This window comes from Cyprinodon tularosa, unplaced genomic scaffold, assembly GCF_016077235.1.
Source record: "Cyprinodon tularosa strain WSP-4 unplaced genomic scaffold, ASM1607723v1 ctg53, whole genome shotgun sequence".
NCBI classification, from domain to species: Eukaryota; Metazoa; Chordata; class Actinopteri; order Cyprinodontiformes; family Cyprinodontidae; genus Cyprinodon; species Cyprinodon tularosa.
This window is the reverse complement of record NW_024039263.1, coordinates 1,848,117-1,868,055: the sequence shown is the minus strand read 5'-3', so window position 1 is coordinate 1,868,055 and position 19,939 is coordinate 1,848,117. Positions and strand designations below refer to the sequence as shown.

Below are 19,939 nucleotides of genomic sequence, written 5' to 3'. Positions count from 1 at the left end.
GACATCATACACCGCTTTGTTTTTAAAAGATATAAAAAAATATATAAAATTATATAAAAATATGTCATGGGGACCGTTATTTGCCTACATGTTATGAATGCTGGCATACCATAAAGAACAAATTCTGAACAGTTTAGTTTGTGCCTTCAAGTCGTTGCCCATAGGAAGACGTTACTTGGATATAACAGAATATCTTCAGAACAGCTCCAAATTACAGACTGACACGAGAGTGGATTTTCACTCCTGTACCGTCCCACTCCCACAGAAAAAAAATTGTGTCCTGTCCCGATCCCGGGCCAGAGAAGAAATCTAAATCCTGTCCTGTCCCACTCCTGGTGAAATTACTCCCACTCCCATCCCGCTCCCATTCAGAATGACTCCCGCTCCTGCACCACTCCCAATCTTGTTATTTTTGAGCGCGGGTGAAAAACTCAGAGCGGAATTTTTTTTAAATTTTTTTTGACTCGCATAATAGTGTAGGCTTCAAGAAAAAAACTAGAAAATGGCCGCGCCAGTACTGGATTTTTTTTCTTTCTATTATTTTATTTCTTGGCATCAATCCTAGTTTTTTTTTTTAGTTACTATTGGTTTGCTCCTGCTCCCGTCTGCTCCCGTTAATGTTCAATCCTGTACCGTCCCAATCACATGATCGTTACTAATACTGACTCCCATCCCACGTGAATCCCGTGACCTGTGGGATTCCCGAAAAAATGTCAGTCTCTACTCCAAATGACACAAAACTCATATGAGTGAGTAGAACATAAAATCAAAGGCCCAACGTAAAAAAAAAAAACGGTGTTCCCCTTTAAGATAATGGAACAAAAACAGATTTTAAGACAGACATTTTTTTTTTTTTAAATAGAAATGTTCTAACATTTGGGACAATATCGTCTGATAAAGACAACATTTATATACACGTTTAAGCCAGAACGATTTCAGGTACAAATATGACTTCCCTACGACTTTTAAATTACTCCTTATAAACCAGGCATTAGTTCAGAGAGTGGGAAAGGCAGCAAGATATTAAAAGAAGCCTACTCAAACCCTCAAGTATCAATGAGGGACCTACAGGAGTTTTTATTGACATCGATATGATAGCAAGCATAGCAAGAAAAAGCTGGGTTTTCAGTGGAAGAGGAAAAGATTAAAATAATTCTGTAAAAGGAAAACAAATGACCAGTTTGGAGGGTTTTGTAGAAAATAAACTCCAGACAAAGACCAAGACGAGTTAAACATAGACGGTTTATATGACAGAGGAAAGCTTGTCCTATCTTTTCTCCTCAGCTAGAAAAACATATTTATAATTAATAAAACTGGGGTGATTTTTGCTCTCTGTGATTGCATCCCTTTCATTTTAGAATAATAAAAACAACAATATAAAAACCTTTGTTCTTGCTAACCTTTGGGGTGACCAGACTGGTCCAGGACAGAACGGTGACCACAACATCCACCACCATGAAATGGATCCCCGTTCCTCCGTTGTTTCCAGACACAACGAGCTGCAGCAGGGGCCCCAGCCAGTGCTTGGCGTACGGCCGGAAAACCTGGAAAATAAAGAAATAGCCCACGGATGGTAAGCAGGTCTGGAGCTGCAGTGAAATGCAGAAGTATTCCCACCCCCTCAGCTCTTTCACAGGTTGTTACAACCAGAAAGTGTCCGGCATTGTTTTTTTTTTTTGTTTTTTTAAGAATTTTAGGTCATAGACCAACACAAAATACTGGAAATCTATAAAGTATTTAACAGTTTAAGTAAGCTGAAAAGGTTGCATTTTTCTCAGAGGTCTGAAACCTTTAAAATCCAACGAGCGATTTTGCATAGAGAACAGCTAAATAAAAGCTGTTTAGAGCCATAAATATGACACGATCTTTTAATGAAACACTAGTTATTATTTTGTTCCTGTAGTTCAGAAAACCAGAGCTGCTTCCACCTCCTCCGTGTTGATGATCAGCTTTGAGATGAAGAGTCGAATGTTCAGAGGCGTTGCCGGATTGGCCAGTTTTCCGTGCAGAAACTTCATCCACGGAGGAAGCTCATTCGGAGACATTCCCTGTTTCATAAAAACCAGAAGAGGTACACGCATCAAACAGGAAGTTATACACAGAGTGATATTGATTTTATGGCTAATTGGTGTGATCTGCTAATCAGGAAGGAGGTCGAAGGAAACGCAGCTGACCTGCTCCACTTTAGGTGTGATGCCGCTCCTCTGCATGTGTTGAATCAAAGCCGTCATGGTCGCCATGCATTCGTGCTGGTTCAGCTCATCCATCTCCAGATCCACCGCCCCATCCTGGGAAGGACTTTTATCCTCTGTTTCCTTTAAGCGGAGTTTCAAAAGAACCAGAGGGTGGGATTAGAACAGACCTATTTTAAAGTGGGGAACTTTAAATGTAATATCTATGCTGCTCCTAATGAGACGAGGAAAGCAGCAAACCTTTTTCACTACGGAGCGTTTCTGTCCCTCTGGGTTCTGTGAGCTAAAGGAGAAGCTTTGGACTCCTGTGGAGAAATCAAACTGACTCATCTCCTCACTGAGGCTGCTGTCGGCCATGTAGGACTGGGAGGAAAGATACACGGGCGCCTCTGTGAAAAACCAGCAAGGCATTTAATAATGTTGCACCAGGCTAGAATTGATGAACAGAAGGTAAATTTGGAACGGGATCAAGTTATACCTCCAGTTTCGTCACTAACTTCTTTTCGAATCATAAAATATTTCTTCTTCCTCTCAAGTGGGACCTAGAGAAAGATGGAGGAGATCTTCCATGAGGTTGGAGCTGCAGCTAATTGTGCAAACTCATTTGAAAAAGTACATACCTCGACTTCTATGGGAAAGTTGTAGCTGCGTCGAGCATCTATGATGTTTTCAAGAATAAACTGATTCTGGAGGAAGAAAAAAAAAGTTCAGAAAACTTCTTCAGGATCACAATTTAGCTTTTTACAGTTTTTGTTTTTAAAAATATCAAAAACATGTTATTTCTAAAAGTCCATGAATGAAAAAGGACTTCATAACACTAACCACACATTATTTACTTGATGTTAAAATGATTAAAAAAACAAAAGTCTAATTTTAGATTTTGCATGTATAATGTTAAATCTGCTGCACTTTTCAGACTTTTTTTTATTTATCTAGAATATTTTGTTAATTCCTTGTATTCAAATAAAGCAATTATGAAAACAAACATTCTAAAAGAATTATTGCAAGGGATCAGAAAGAAGAAAAATCTTTATTTTTTTGCCCTTTTTACCTAAAACAAAGAGATTAAATTACAGAAGCATCAGCAACAGAAAAAGCATCAAAATACACATTAAAACAAAAGTTAATAAAAGGAAACATCCGTTCTCCAAAATTGAAATACAGGTTTTGGTTTATTTTCTTCATATTCTTAAACTTTATAAATTGACAGCTATTTATAAACACATATAACAGACAGTTATTCAGCGCTTCAGCTTTTATTGACCTTTGAAATATAAATACGGATGTTGATTCTTTGCTCAGATTGTTCCATAATCTGATTCCTTTCACTGAAACACAGCGCTCCATCGTTTTGTTTGAAATTTAGCATTTTTTAAGATATTTTTTTGCTTTCTCTTTTTCAAAATCTTTTATGTAAGTTTATAAGTAATGTGTTTCCATCTGCTCTAAACATTGTTTGCATAATACTATACTATACTATGTTATTATATGTGTTCTAACCTGGGGCAGGAGGAGGTTGGGTATTTAACTTCAAAGAGGAAAGACACCAAACCTGCATGTTGATGTAATCATGGAGCAGCAAATGTGACTGGAAATCAGCTTTGCTGGAAAATGTGCAAACTGGGAGCTGTTTGCTAGAAACCAACATAACAGAACCTATTTAAATACTTAAACACACTTGTTGGATCCAGGTCCAGAGCAGCAATGTTCACTATAAGGCAATGAAACCACTCTTCTACCTTCAGACATACTGCTGACTAAAAGTGAAAGAAAAAAACTGATTGTGTCAATTATTGCAAGATTTGATAAATATTGGTATTGATTCAAAATACAGCAGACGGGACCTTAAATGCAAAATACATTTAAAGGCAAACAATTGTATGTCTCGTACCATGTCTGTTGGTTGTGCTGTTCTTTTTACATCTCGTTGCAGGTGATGAAGCTAGGCTTGTCCCGATCCGATACGTGGATCGGGACGCCGATATTGGCAAAAGAATGCGTATCGGCAAAGAATGTAAAAATGCCGATCCAGACTGCCGATCCAGTTTTTAAAAAAAAATCCGGTCCGTATTTTCCAGTTTCGCCGATTGAAACGATCCATTCCACTATTTTGCGCCAGTGTTCTCCAAATCCGGTCCGCATTTTCCAGAACACCTTCAACACACCCACAGGTCTTTTTGGGTCTGTCTCCCGGCCTAACCATTAAAACAGGTGAATTGGAAGATAGCGGGGAAAATGTCAGCCGTGTGGGATTATTTTATCCTGCACGATGTGTAGATGGAGACTAGGTGTGGAGGAGATTGGGGAGTATAAGGCATTTTTGTGTAATAGTTCACTGTTATTTGCACTGATTTTTTTTTTAAGCAGTGTCTTTTTTCAAGAGTAGAGTCCTGATTCTAAGTTAATAGAATATTTTCCACTCTTGTCTGTTTTGCATTTTTATTAAAACTTACAGTAATACTTGCACCTTTAACTGTTTACGGTTTTACTGTTCACTGTGCAATTTCAGATTGCTATTCATAATTTTGTCCAGTTTGTGTTTATCTCTTAATAAACAGGTAAGTTTGTTGTTACCAATCATTGTGTTTTATTCAATCTCACCTAATTCAGCTGGCTAGATGCTATCAAGAGTACTAAAACCCTTTTCAAAATGAGTCTTACAACTAAGGCTAAATACTTTAACTTAAACTTAAATGCATGTTTGAATAGGCTGGTATCGGCCAGTATCGGTATCGGATCGGAAGTGCAAAAACCTGGATCGGGACATCTCTAGATGAAGCAGACTGAAAATGTTTTATCATCATCTCCCTTTTATCTCTTCTTTCTTTCATCTTTTCTCCTTTTTTTCTGTTTTTCCTCTTCTGTTCTATTTACAATGCGGTGTCCATATAATCTATAAAACTCCCTGCATAATCATAATAAATTTATTTATTTTTTAGAGCTATACTAGGAGTGAGTATTGGCATGGGTGTTGCAATACGACACGTCCCAAAATACTTGGGTCACAATATGATATTATACTGCATGATATGATATTGTGATATTTTTTCCCAGCTATTAAAATCACATGTATAGAAAAAGCAAGTTCTGTATATTTTAATCAGAATCCATGTTGTTTGGGGTTTTAGTCAGTCCACATCTTCTACCGATTGCCTCAACTACAGATATGGCACTAAGAAAACGCATTTAGTGTCACAAACATTACGCAACCCTTTTTGGAAAAAAAAAGATAATTTTTATCAAATAAACATCTACCTCAGACTAGTCCTTTTTTTGAAGTAACCATTTTTCTATTTTAAAATTTTGTGTTTAAAATTAAGGAAAAAAAATTGCAATGCCAGATTAAGTCTATTTTCACTAGCTTGCTGTAATCTGTGGAATATTTTTCTAAAGACAACTTTGTCTCTTCTTGTAAAAAAGATCCTAAAATATATTTCTTCAACTCATGTGTCTTGAGGCATTTTAACCTTCTCATATTCATCCGCCTGCTTTAGAAGATCTCTTTTCAGAAGAGTTGAACATTTGCTCCAAACTAATCTGGATTTGAAATGATTTTCCTAGGCTTTCCTTGTATTCCGTTTCCATGGCAGCAGTACCTTCTCTGGCTTCTCACTGAAGAGGAAGCCCTGGTAGAATTTGGGTTCGCTGAAGCAGCAGCTGATGACGGCGATGGCGCAGTTGTACGCAGAACAGTGATAGCTTCTCCTGAGTTCCAGGAGCTGGGTCTCACCGGCCATGTTCTCTGTGAAGGCTTCGAAGCAGGACCTGGGTTCCGTAAAAAACAAACACTTTTCCAACTATTGTTAAATAAAGAAAAGCAGCGATACTGACAGAACATTTAGTTGAGGTGTACTTGATCAAGGTTTTAGACAACTCGTTTCCCTCCGTTTTTTCCAAGCGACAGTAGGCTTGATTGACGCGGGATTCCTTGGAGTAAACTTCGTCTTTAGGGAGGCGGGAGTACAGGAGCTCCATCAGCTTGTAGCAGCCGTTCTTCTTCTGCAGCTGAGTCTCAAATGCTGTTTCACTAGACTTAAATAAACAAATACCAACATTCAATTTTACCAACCACCTGATTGTGATCGTAACAAACAAATATTGATCAATTAAAAGTAATAATTTACTTAAATGCCAACGGCAGATATGAGGCGAACCTTTGTGAAACGACTTTGCAGGAAGGCAATTATATCAAAGACGTTTGTGACGAAGAAGTCGTTCAGGGCCTTGGTGCTGCAGTGGGAGGCCAAAGGCAGCAGAACCCTCTCCATCATGGCCTGCAGCATGGAGCTCGCCGGCACATCACCTCGCTGGATGACCTCATACACCGAGCACAGCAGCTGCAGCTGACGCTCGACGCTGGCTCTAAAAACACAGGGGATGATGTAACATGTCCACTACTTTTCAGACTGAAATTCCCAGAGTTCACAGTTCATTACACCCTCTTGTAAATATAAAACAGAAAGGGCTACTCTGAAATACACAGGTTAGATGTTAAATATGGAACCAGCAAAAGGAAGGAATGGAAGTAAGGACACTGAAGAAAGGGAAGGAGAGAAGGAAAAAATACATACGTGAAGAAGGAAGTCACTAAAAAAATTGCCAGGGAACAGAGAGAAAAAAGAAAGGACAATAGAGTGAGAGGAAAGAAAGCAGGCAGAAGGCAGGCAGGAAAGATGGACACAAAGATGGAGAGATAAATGGATATTAAGAGGCAGAGGTACAACAATACAGGAAGAGGAGGAAGGAAAGGAGGTGGAATGGAATCTATAATTAAAAAAAGAACAAAAATAAAGACTGGATAAGGAATAAAATCTAGAAATAAAAATGTTTTTTATATTTTATTCCATTGTGTTTTTTTTTCCTCCATTCTTATTCACTTTTCTCATACTTTTTTTTTAATTGCACATTAATCCTGATGGATCATTTCTATTTTACTTACTCACACATTGCCCTGGAGTTCCTCCTGCACATTTAAAACTTTTACCAACCTCCTAGCGATTCTGTGGAAGCAGGATTGAAACTGCTCCTCCATGATGTGCCTCCCATCCCGACACAGAACTCCCGCCATCAGTCGGAGCAGCAGAGGACTCTGGGAAAGCTCCAGGGCATCCAGCAACTGAAACACAGATGCCAACTTTTAAACTTTTTATTTCTCCCACATAGAAATTCACTTAGTTTGAGCCATCTGGTTGCTTTTATCATTATAACGTAAAGAAATAAACAAACATACCAATATAAATGGAATAAACTTACTACAGGGTTCCTACAGCATAAGGCAAGTTAAATTCAATTCTTTTTAAGACTTTTTAATGCCACTTGAAATAAAAATTTAAGACTAAATTTACAAGAAACACAAAAAAAACCTGCTTGCGACAACTTAACTCAAAAGTTTATTTTAACATAAACCACTACACTAATATTTCAAATTTTGAAAAGCTTCCCATACAGGAAGAAAGCTAAAAACACACAAATGACAGATATATTTAACAATTTTTAACTGAATTCACAAACTTTGTTTTAGCAGGGAACCAAACAAATCAGTTTTAAAGCCACAACATAACCAGTGCTAAGTCTTTTTTGCAGCCATTTTTCTTTGTATCGTTTTCTTAGTATGTTTGATTTGGTGATAAGTGGAGGCATTGCAGAGACAAGGGTGGAACAAAACAGAGAAATACCGGCTGTTTCTCAGTAACTCCATTTTGACGCTTTGTGTGTTGTGCTTCTCATGTGACGCCACTGCCTTAATTCCCATCGTTCCGAGCTTGAATCGCTTCTTGCACAAAATCCACTGAGCCTCATGTATGTTCCCTGGTTTTAGCCATGGAGAAAACTCTTGGCTGGAGCCAATTTTCGTTACATTTACACTTGCTCATATTTTCCAGACAAAAAGTAAATGGCGCATCTCCCAAATGTCCCGGCCGCAACAACCAATAATGGCTCGCCCTCTATTGGTTCCGTCGCGATAGCGGAACCAATAATGGCTCGCCATTTATTTTTTAAATAAAAAAAAAAAAAAAGGTCAATTTTAATGTTTTGTTTAAATTACAAAAATAAATCATAATAAAAATAATCCTATTTATGATGTTTTAAAAATTAAGACCTACGAAAAACTGATTTAAGACATTTTAATACCAATTAAGCCCTTAGTTTTATTTTGAATAATTCAATGCCTTTTAAGACTTTTTAAGGACCCGCGGGAACCCTGTTCTACCGATATATACATTCAAAACATCGATTTTTAAGGGTTAATGTCTCATTTTATTCGCCCAACATTGGCCTAAAATCTTGACTAAAAACATACTTTCAGATGTATTTTAAAGCAGTGGATAAGCAATAATCCCCCAACTGTAAAGCAGTTGTACCAAAAACGTATAAAGTTTAACCTCTAGAAATACCTACTGCACGGATGAACGGAGTATTTAACTGAGCCCCTCCAGAAAATGGCAAATGAGGGAAGATATGTTTTTGACTGGAAAGTCTCCTCTGGATGATCCTTGTTCTATTTGCTGCTTCTAATCTCTGGTTCTTCCTTTATCTTCATCTGCTTTGACTTTAATAGCCCATCTAATGTTGTTTATTTTGTTCTACTGAGTTTATAGCAATTTCCATGTCTTTTAAATTTGAATCTGACCAATTATTTCTATCTTATTTATGTATCCACTTTTATTAATGTTACCCATCCCATCTTATGTAATTTCCCTTTATTATTATTTATTTTTCACTATAAGGACAAGAGAAGGCTCAGCAAGTGTGCAGGATGATTGGTGGGACCATGGGGGTAGCTGTGGGTTTGGATGGTGGTTTTTGGTTTTCTGGCTTTGCTATCCATGTTACTATAGAGCACTTGCATGTTTTTGTTCTGTTTTGAAACTATCTCGCTTTCCCTCTGATTTGGTGATTTTATTCTATTTAAAAAAAAGCCCTTTTAATTGAAAAAAAGGAAAAAAATAATTCATCTTTACTGAATAAAACATGTTTAGAGGTTTTACATGTGAACAAAGTAAGGTAGTAAGTAAAATATCATGTAAAGTACACATAAACTGAAGAACAAAAGGCACAAACATTTTTACTCACCGTCTTGTAAGACTTAACTTTTACTTTAAAGCCATGTAGGGATTTAAAAGATAAAAATCTGCTAAATGATTACTGGTGTTTCTTTACTGCCTTTAAACTTTTACATGCATAGTGGTTTAATGTGAGAAATGGGGGAAAGCATAACTCCAAAAGTGGGAAATGTTTTTTTATAATGTTTCTTTGCATCTCTGTCTTCAGATGAGAGCAAAATATTTTTAATAAATATTTTAGAGAAACAAAAAACATAAATATATAAAGAAGAAGGATCCTAAACATTGAACCCTGTGCGGTTCGTTCAGATAAAAAGAAAGATGAACAAACATCCAGTAAAGCTTTTCACGGTATTAAAAATATTTTCTCCAAACTGTGGGCCCCACCTTTCGGATACAGTCCATGTAGTTGTTGCGATGAAGCGAGCCCTTGGCGAACTCATCAGACTGCATGGGGAAGTGGGAGGCCACCAGGCCGTCCAGAGCCTTCTGCAGCTCAGCTAGGGGCTCGTCTGGGAGCGTTGTGAAAAAAGGCAGCACCAACAGGGCCTGACTCTGAGCAGACAAGAAGATTTCAACAGAGTTTGCCTATATTAAAACCTGCTACAATGTAAACATTTGATACCTTAAGATTCAGAGGCAGATTCATGTCAACCAGGAGCAGAGTGAAGGTAGAAAACACTTGCTGGAATGCTTTGTGGTTCACATCAGAGCAAACAGAGGAGTCGATCTAATTAGAAAGAAGAGGAAGACGTTCATTAGGCTAAAGCTAAGCAGGCTGGATTCTATGATGATGTTTTTTTGTTTTTAATTTCACCTGCAGGAGCTTAGAGAGCAACAGGAGGGTGGCAGTTTTACTCTCTGAAGTAGCTGAGGGCCCGTCCCACCATGAATGCAGACTCATCCACCTCTTCAGAACTTCTTCCACCAGCTTCTGGCCCTGGGTTTTCCTTACAGAGCGTTCTCTAAAGCTGTGGTCCAGCATCCCGTTCAGCAACACGCTCACCTGAGGGACACACAGAACCAAACACTCAAAGCAGAACTGCAGGATGTCAAGTTAGCAGGGTTCCTAAGCTACTTCAGGTCACGTTTTCTACTGAATGTAACATAAAATACCATGCTGGGATTCTCAGAGGAGGCCTTCATGAGGCGCGGCACGGCGCTGTCCAGATTTTTAAGCAGCTCGCTGTTGATGGTCGTCTGGAAGAGGCTGTAGAAGTACTCGCCGTGGGAGAAGCTGAGAAAGTTGTGGCTGTGACCGCCTGATATCGGCACAGAAAGCATAATGGTGTTCAGCAGCAAATCCACCAGCTGCTCACTCTGTAGAAAACAAAACGCAGCTCAATTACTTTTTTAAATAATCTACGAATACAATTTTCTTGTATAGCAGTCAAGTTACTGTGAGCTAACATGCTCCACTGTTTCAGCGTCCCTGAGCTAAAAGACAATTAAAAAACAGACCTGTTGGCTTATAGAAAAGGCGAGCTGAAGCAGTCCATCCGCAAGTCTCCTGGTGTTTACGTCCAGGGATGGAAGCGCCTTCCTTTCTCCCCCAGGCGCTATGCCTTTATACACCGTCATCAGAAGGTTGGAGCCAAGAGATTTACTGTAGGCTGAATCCTTCAAGAGAAAAACGCTCAATATTGGATCAATTCTTCATCTATTTTTCAAATCTCTATATTTATTCTCTTGTAGCGTCTGCAGTGACACAGAAACCTTTTTCTTTTTTTTTTGCAGGCCAGTGCCAGCACAGATTATTTTGACCTCAGTCTAACCGATCCCTCTTACGTGCTGCTTACTTTTGAGCCGATTATGCTTCTTCTTTATGAGATAAAAATAAGGTTCCTGCGTTACACAAGCTTTGATTTAAACAGAAAGAAACTTTCATCAAAAGAAAAAGCATTATAAATGGATAGCAAATGGAGGAAGTGGCAAAGCATGGCTGCTGAATGCACTAATCAATCAGCAAACCAATGCTTGTATCGACGCCCTTATAAGAAAATAACACCAGCATTGGTCCAAATATCTATATCCTATCCTTAGAACAGAATCATAAAATTCTGCTCAACATTTGGCACCGGGCGGAGAATTTTTTATTATTTATTATGCTTTGCTAGGGCTGAGCGATAATTCAATAACGATATATATCGATCGATAGACGTGTGGAAAAAAAGAGGGTCGATAAAAGTTCGATAAAAAAGAAACGCAGTTTTCCTTCCTTCTCATTGTAGCCTAGCATGTAGGTTTATGCTAGTCACTGCTTCCTCCCAACCAATCACAATCGCGGACCCAGGCACGACGTCACAAAGCGCCGCCCTCTCAAACCACAACACAGAGCACATGAAGATGTCGCAGCAAGGAGAGGCGGAGGAAATTGTTCCAAAGAAGGGTTTTTGTAGTTCAGCAGTTTGGCAGTATTTCGGTCATGGCAAGTCGGACAAAAAACAAACCACAGTCATCTGGAAAATGTGTCGGGAACCAGTGAAAACCAGTCTGATAACGAAACCAACTTTTTTTTATCATCTCAGCCGCTCACAGCCGCAGGAGTACGAGCTGTGTAGGCCCCGGTGCGGCTCTCCTCCGAGGAATCTTCGGAAAATATATATATATTTTCAGTTCTGGGCAGTTTCCCACGTAGTTCTAACGATTGATCGGGCCAGAAACTTCAAAGTAATAACTCAGGTTAAAGCAGGAAACGGGGGCGGCGGTGGGGGGGCATTTATTTATTTGTTATATTTATTTTGGTCACATTCTGGTCACTTTAGTTTATTCTTTGTCAGTATTTAATAACATAACTCAGGTCTCTTAAGTTATTTTTCTTTAAAACAATTCTGTTATGGTTAAAAAAGTTGGTTAAATAAAGATTTAATTCGAAGTCTGTGTTTGTTTTTTATTAAAATTAAATCATTTAGCAATATTATAAAAAGTCCAGGCAGAGCTGCACATAAAATATGGTTTCAAATCTTTTCAATAATTATCGATATCGATCAATATGCATTTTTTTTTATCGATAAGCTTTTTTTCTATATCGCCCAGCCCTATGCTTTGCAAAGGTATCCAGACCAATTAAACAAGCAGCAATATGTTTATTTCTTAACTTTATGTAATAGACCAACACAAAGTGGTGCATAAATGTGAAATGGAAAAAAAAGATATCTCATTTTTTATTAACTTAAATGAAACTCTTTAACCTGATGGAAATGCTTGATCTAAACCAAATTGCGAGAGGAAGGTGAATTTCTATTCCAGTTTTAAGCGCTTCCTTGGACCAGATGAACTGTTCTTAAGGAGAACGAATCCCTTAACATAATGCTGCCACCACCATGCTTCCCAGTGGCATAAGATTTTTGCCTTACTTCTCTAACTTATGGGGAGTGGTGGCCTAGTGGTTAGAGCATAGAGCTTGGAATCCCGAGGTTCTGAGTTAGATTCCCACTCCCACAGCTTCCAATCTGGGTCCCTGAGGAAGACCCTTAACCCCACACTGCTCCCCAGGTGCCGCACAATGGCAGCCCACTGCTCCCCAAAGAGATGGGTTAAAAGCAGGTAAATTTCTCCAATGTGAGATCAATAAAGTTCAATTAAATTATAGCGTTTGAAATGTATGCTAAAAAGTGATATTTTTACCGCACTATGACTGAACCTCAGAGGCCCTCTGCATCAAAAAATAAATCAGATATTAATAAATTCAGCAGTATTTGATTTTATTAACGCTAGCTGAATACATTGTGTCACTATTTTCCTTACATTTTCTTTCAATCTAACTATTCTATACTATACTGTGCAGGTCTAACAATGCAACAAAATAAACAGTTCTTTATTTCTAAACAGTTCTTTATTTTGCAGTTCTTACCTGGCTGTCCAGAATGGAGCCGAGGAAACCAGCTTTGTGTATCTGCTTACAGGAAGAAAGCACCATTTCCATTCGGTCATGGCGGCTGAGAGTATCCGAGTGGTACAGTTCGACCTCACACAACTCCTCCACGCTACGATGGTCAGGGGGAAAAAAACAAAAAAAAAAAAACAAACAGAAGTTGAACTGATTGAACAGAACTGAATCCTCTACATAAAGGTGAAGTTTCACGATAGGAAAACAAACCTTTTACGGGAGATTTTCCTCCGCAGACTGCTCTCAAGGCGGCTGCGGTAAGGCGAGGCCATCAGAGCCTTGAGTAAAGGCACACACACCTCTGGTAGGTTTCTCATCACCTCCACATCCGCCATGTGGAACCCTACAGTGGACGGCTCACACACCACTGCCGCGGCTAGATCGAAAAACACCGAGCAGAACACCTCCTGTTCCAGCAGCTGCGAAAGAACATAAAAAATGGGTCATTTAGGACTTCTGATGAAGACTTTTCTTTGCTACAACAGAGTTCTACCTTCCAGGACTCCTGATCTCCTTTGACGAGAATCATGGAGGCGAACTCCAGCAGGCGAACTGTGATGGTGCATTTGCTGTAGTTGTACTGGTCCACCTCGCTCGGGCTGAAGTGAGTCGCCCTCTCGCCGAGAGTGAAGCAGCTCTCTGCAGCCGTCAATCCATGAGTCGCAAGTTCCGTAAGGAAGAAGTTTGTGGCTTTCAAGAAGCTAGATTTTTCCTTTGAGCCTTTGGAGTAAAGTAAAAAATATAAAGAAAATCATGAAAAACAAAAGAAAACTCAATAAAAAAGCTACACACTGTCCAATAATCATCCAAACAGAAATTACCGAGAAGGTGCTGAGGCTTTATGATGTGTAAGCTAATAAAGGTGTTGTAGTAGTCCAGAACAGCCAGTAGAAGGTCCATCCACTGCAGGCTGGCTCTGACGCTAAAAGGGCCCATCAGATCCCTGAGTGTCGGCTGGGAGAGGAGACCCCCGCCCTCCAACCGAGAGATCAGGAAATCAATGCCGTGATCCTTCAGCAGGCCATCTAACCACTGCGGCGGAGATTTCTTTCCTGATTCATACACACCAAATTAAAGTCAGACTCATAAAAAGATTAAATGTCCCCAACAGTTCAAAGGCTCTGGATCTCACCTGGGAGAAGCGGGATGAATTCGTAGAGGAGCTTCATGCATTTGTGGCGACACTCTGTCTGTGGTCGACCACACTGCTCCAGCAGCCAGACGACCATATCTGAAAGGCACAAGGTCCCGTCAGGTGGGAAACCCCTGGAGAAAAACACACATAGGACAGGTGATCAATAACCTATTCTTAAACATGGTCATTACATTTTTCATTTATGAGATTTTACCTCCTCATTTTCGCCTATTATGAGCCCTGCCACTTCTATGCGACTATAAGCTTAAAAATGACTGTAAACAGATGCATTATTGTCCTCAAAATTATTAATTTTTCAACGATAATCTACAGAACATCTACAGTGGTGCAGACTAGTAATAATTTTACTCAACAAAAAGGAAATAATTAAAAATAATTTTCCAATACATTTTGAAATATGATATACATTTAATACTTGTTATGACGCCAATGACATGAAAAGGATTTGCAAAAAGGTTGAAGTCATGTGAGACGAAGCTCAGGAGTAGCTTTGTGACAGTGCTGAGAAAAAAAAAGAAGTTTTTTTTTACCAATTAAAGGAACTATGGAGGATTTTCACAAATCTCCAGTTAAAAAAAAAAAATGTAACCGCTCCTGAGAGGGAACGCCTATTAAAGGCATGCGAGAGCGTGAACAAGCCCATTTCTCCTCATGCACGCTCTGTCTAAAACTTTATAGTGAACTCAGTTAACCCACCGTTCGGACAGATGATAACTGCTTTTTGCTCCCCATTGGTCACGTAACTCCTCCTTCCCTGCGTGATGCCTACGCCATCTTTGTTATTAGGCACCACTGTCAGGTAGCTGCAGTGGGCCGCTGTGACAGCAAATCCCATAATGCTTTGCGAGGAGAGCTCTCCGCAAAGGATATATCTGCCTCTTTATAGACGCTTTTTCTCTTACGACCTTTGGCCATTTTCAAAGAACCACAGCGAGGAATGTGAGCCTCCATAGCTCACCACAGATATACGCCTGAAAGTGTGCATGTGCATGTGATAAAAGATTGTCCTCTACACCTTTAAATATCTCTGATTTAAGCAAAAAATACATAAAGAGAAGCAAAACAAGGGTGAACATCACTCAGGCTTTTGGAACTCTAGGAAGTAAAGAGAGTCAGAAGCTGTAAAGAAGTTGCCCCTTTTCATCAAAACAGGTAAATAAAGGTTTAGCCGAACCTAAAAACTGGCAAAAAGTACAAATTGAGAGTGCCCTTTTACTGGCAGAGGAGTCAAAGTTGTAGCCAACACCTAATTCCTATGTGAATACCTTTAAGACTCAAACTCTAGTTCTTAAAGCCTGATGCCCTTCTACTATCTTATCTTAAACCCACCTGACATATGTAAAGGTCATTAGCAGAGTTCTGCAGAGCTTTAATGGCGCTAGTGAACCACTTTAGCCATATGATTTAGGTGTGTAGGACAAGAGACACATCTAAATGTTGCAAGGCACCAGAGTTTGAAATCTTTGCTTTACAGAAAGTTCAATAGCTCCTTTAAAAGCCACATTTCTGCAGTGTTACACTGTCTTGTGAAATCTTCATAAAAACAGCTGAAACGATTTCAGAAGCAAATCTAACAGATACAATTTGTCAATAAGTGTTGGTTTATTTAATATACTTCTAGAAGCTGTTTTGGTTGTTTTAGGTCAGAAGAATCTTAGAAAAAAAAAATAAAACAGTAATAGTGCTAGGCTTCCTATGGGATTTTCAATGCTAATAGCATTATGCTAACCACTAGCTCCAATAGCTCCATGCTAACCACTAGTTGTTTGCATCTTTTTAGTTGTAGTTCAGTGTAATTTAATAAATATTATGCAAGTTCTGTCTCAAGTATTAGCTTCTTTTGAGATGAAATAATGATCTTTAAGGCTAGTATAAATTTGGTGCATGTTAATGTTTGATAAACCCAGCTATGCTACTTGAGAGGATGTATGATCCAGAGCAGTCTGAGCTCCCATTAAACGAGAGAGCAACTGAGCTAAAAGTTATCAGGCAACAAAATGGATAGGACAGCAGGTCAGACTTATTTTTGGTTGTCTGAGGTAGGATTTAATCATGATGGGTGGATGTAGCCTTGTGCCGCTCAATGATTTCTCAATCTGGTGGTCCTGAGGAAGACATTTTTAGTTTACAACAGCACAGTTTGCTAGCTGCTTTAATGGGCACTAAAAGCTGATTTATACTTCAAAACCAGGTCCTCTGTGTAGGTGTCGTGGTGAACAAAAACACGTCCCTGCCCCCTCCGCAGACACTCTGTTACACCTCTTTCAAATTGTAGCTGAATGCAGACAGTGCCGCAGACAGGAGGCCATCTTGTTTTGTTTTGTTTTTATGACCAAAATTTCGGAAAACAACTCGTGAAGTTGGACGAGCTAGAAAAGCGAGATGCGCAACAATGCTGGGACTCTTTTTATTCTATTAGTGCATAGACGCTACCTTAAATAAGTAGACTCTAATGGAAATGTAAAAACAAGCCATCAGTGAATTCTGTATAATAGTTCCCCTTTTTAAGTCTAAAGCTGTTAGAGTGATGCATTTACAGATCACAAACCTTGGGATGCGTCTCTTTGCATTGTGTTGATTGAGACTGGCGGCTTTGTGTGTGATTATTCTCTTCAAATGGTCAATGGCACTGCAACTCTGCTTCACTGTACCTGCAGATTAGAGCAAAACAGACAGAGTTCCTTAATGTTTCACTTAAAAAAAAAAAATCCATATATTTGTATCAAATCCAGAAGTATGGCCAAGCTGAACTGTCTTATAAATATTATTTTGGTGCAAAAATATCTACATTCAGTTTATAAATCCTAAAACTAAAAAAGCAGGAATTGGCTTCTCCTAAATAGATCAAATCATTGGATAAAAATTTAAAGATCAAATGAAGCTTATAGTAAAATGACTCTCATCTTTAAAAGTTTGCACTTTTATTCAAATAAAAAAAATCCAGCTGATAATTTGCTAATTTAAAAACGTTCTATAGCCATTTTACTTTAGGGCTGCAACTAACGATTATTTTGCAAATCGATGAATCTGTTGATTATTAGTTTGATTAATCGATTACTAATGGTGTTAATGTTCCTTAAAGAAGATTTTTTTATTAAACTAAACCATGTGAAACTAAAACTTTTCCACTTCAGGAGTTCTGGATAGGGCAGATTTACAGATGAAAGCATTTAAAAAAAATCTTAAATGCAAAATGTTTACATATTTTTTTATAATTTTGATATAATTACTGCACTAAAGTGGTTGCTCTGTTAAAGGATAAAGGCATGTATTATTGTCTCTATGCTGCAGTTAACAATCAATCAATTACTAAATTAGTTGATGATTATTTCAATAATTAATTAATCACAATTAATCCAATTAATTGTTTCAGCCCTAGTTTACTTGTCCTCCTTAAATTCGTATTGAATTGTGTATTTTCCATTACATCTTTTTTAATAAGTCCATATTTTATGGAATCATTCATTGTTTCCCAGATCCTCATGTTTTTGGCACAGCAGGTATAATATAGAGGAGCTTATACCCATGGATCGCTCATCGGAGTGCGCCAGAGCCAGACTTTCAACAAATATGACGAGAACTTCAAAGACGAACTGTTCCACCAAGGAGCTTTCCTCTCTGAAATAAGGTTAAAAGGATGATTAACAATTAGCAGAAATTTCAATCTGCTTCAAATTCCCCTAAGAAAAACTGAACGAACAGCAAAAAAAAAAAAAAAAAACAACAAAAACAAAAAGTAAATATCTACCTGAACTGTCTGTAGATGCTGTTGAAAGCCAGGGCGGCTCCGAGCCTTTTAAACCCATTGGGGTGGAGAGCCAGGCTGTAAATGCGCTTAAACAGGGACTTCATGTTGGAGGGGCTCTTCTCCTGCTGCTTGGGGGTAGTTTGTTTAATTGACCACTTGACAAATTCCTCAATGCATCTCCCACAGAAGTCTCTGAGAGTGCTGTCCGTTGGGTCAATCACACCATCCTGAACACAAGCTTACTCAGCACGCTGCACATAAAACCAAGATAGAAATAAATGACAGTCCCAGAATCTGCTCACCAGAATGGCCTCTAGAACAGCTACTGTGTCTTGGCTCTCGAATTTCTTGTTGTTCGTGAACCAGTGGATCAGCTGCATGACCAGGGGTTCAAAGAGCTGCCTGGTTACCTGCAGAAGAAATCAAAAATCCTCATGAATCTTAAAACAAATGCTACGATATCCATTTTCTCATGACGTCCGCAGGTATTTTATGAAAGTCTTCCTACCTGGTCGACATCGCACGCCAGACGCAGCAACACAGGAAACAGCTTTTTGTGCAGCTTGTACATCGGAGGCAGACTGTTCTCCCCTTCCACCATCTGAGCACTCTTTCCCACCATGTAGACCACCAAGCAGTGGAGCATCTCACAGGCCGCCACCTGGGATGGCAAACGAGACAGTGAGGGTCCGTTTTTGGAATGCGTTGAGAGGGATTATCAATGCTGCGAGTAATGAAATACTTTGGTCTGTCTATCGCTTGTGGACAGAGCCAGCTCGCTGATTCGGGGCAGAAAGGGATCCAGGAAGATCACCGGCTTCATGTCGGTGAATGGCACGGCGAAGCTGAGTCTTTTCTCTGAATCCCAGGCCACAAATTTCTTCATCATTTCTTCAGATGAGACCACTGCATGGAAAAAAAATGTCCAAAATACAAAACTTAAGGATTAAAATGAAGGACGCTATGATGGTTAACTATAAATTAATCAATCTTAAATTGCAGAGAAAAAAAATCAAGCTTTTCATAAGATCACGTTTATTCAGTAGGGAGATGCTTTTCCTGTCAAATCATCATGAGTTTGCTAAACTCTGCTAGTATTTCAATAGGAACACATGCACAATTTTTTTTAATTTGATCATTTATCAGTTTTTATTCCATTAGCCTTAAATTAAATAATGATTTAGGATATTTCCTAATAGATAAGGTTTGAAATGTGGAACAATAAGACTTTGGATGGAGATTCTTATATACAAACTTAAAACCCAAGTATGAACCTTAATTCTGATTCCTGTAAACTCAAAGTTTGTTCACTGAGGGTATTGAAGCTTAAAAACATGGCTCCATATGTAGCATTTAGTCGCTCAACCGCTCTACTGCATGCTTGACTTATGCAGAGCTAAACTTTCATAGTTCTGTTAGTATTAAAAGTGGAATTGTATCTACTGTTTACAGCAAATGTAAAAAAAAAGAAGTTGCATAAAATATCAGGGGCTTCTATATAAATCTAAATGATTATAACTTTCAGGTATTCTGTTGGTTGAATAACTGAAATAATCGATTAAACACAAGAAATACGTGTTCCTGCTTATATGATTCAATAACTGAGGAGCAAAAAGGGTTTTTGAATTGAAAGGTTGGTTAATTTTTTTGGATATATAGTTTTCGATTATAATTATAATAAATATAAATTGCAGACCCAGTAATTAACTCGATTGAAAGTTTTAATGGCATCCCACCACTAATAAATATTTCTATGATTCATATTTTCTTCTAATATTGTTACAGGTTTATAAGAGACACAACATAAGATAAATAAATGTAGCATTCGTAGCTGCGAGGAAGACCGTAGATGTGTTTCCACTGTACCCAAATTATCATTTTTTCAACATT

The 19,939-nt window shown here is 38.6% G+C and overlaps 1 protein-coding gene across 1 annotated transcript in view; it reads right to left on the bottom strand.

The window, feature by feature from the left end:
• Positions 1–19,939, bottom strand: part of prkdc (protein kinase, DNA-activated, catalytic subunit) — a 55,867-nt gene that overhangs the window by 22,914 nt on the left and 13,014 nt on the right. Inside the window, exons 24-49 of the mRNA XM_038304267.1 lie at positions 18,792–18,955; positions 18,558–18,710; positions 18,352–18,459; positions 18,050–18,276; positions 17,825–17,919; positions 16,850–16,952; positions 14,278–14,411; positions 13,967–14,197; positions 13,639–13,865; positions 13,356–13,564; positions 13,110–13,242; positions 10,718–10,876; positions 10,373–10,576; positions 10,074–10,262; positions 9,882–9,986; positions 9,644–9,811; positions 7,181–7,308; positions 6,347–6,554; positions 6,046–6,224; positions 5,789–5,957; positions 2,813–2,878; positions 2,671–2,734; positions 2,433–2,581; positions 2,175–2,315; positions 1,929–2,048; positions 1,401–1,544 (exon numbers count right to left, since the gene is read on the bottom strand). Of these exons, the coding sequence (XP_038160195.1) occupies positions 1,401–1,544; positions 1,929–2,048; positions 2,175–2,315; positions 2,433–2,581; positions 2,671–2,734; positions 2,813–2,878; positions 5,789–5,957; positions 6,046–6,224; positions 6,347–6,554; positions 7,181–7,308; positions 9,644–9,811; positions 9,882–9,986; positions 10,074–10,262; positions 10,373–10,576; positions 10,718–10,876; positions 13,110–13,242; positions 13,356–13,564; positions 13,639–13,865; positions 13,967–14,197; positions 14,278–14,411; positions 16,850–16,952; positions 17,825–17,919; positions 18,050–18,276; positions 18,352–18,459; positions 18,558–18,710; positions 18,792–18,955 (3,977 nt within the window). The remainder of the gene's footprint in view (positions 1–1,400; positions 1,545–1,928; positions 2,049–2,174; positions 2,316–2,432; positions 2,582–2,670; positions 2,735–2,812; positions 2,879–5,788; positions 5,958–6,045; positions 6,225–6,346; positions 6,555–7,180; positions 7,309–9,643; positions 9,812–9,881; positions 9,987–10,073; positions 10,263–10,372; positions 10,577–10,717; positions 10,877–13,109; positions 13,243–13,355; positions 13,565–13,638; positions 13,866–13,966; positions 14,198–14,277; positions 14,412–16,849; positions 16,953–17,824; positions 17,920–18,049; positions 18,277–18,351; positions 18,460–18,557; positions 18,711–18,791; positions 18,956–19,939) is intronic.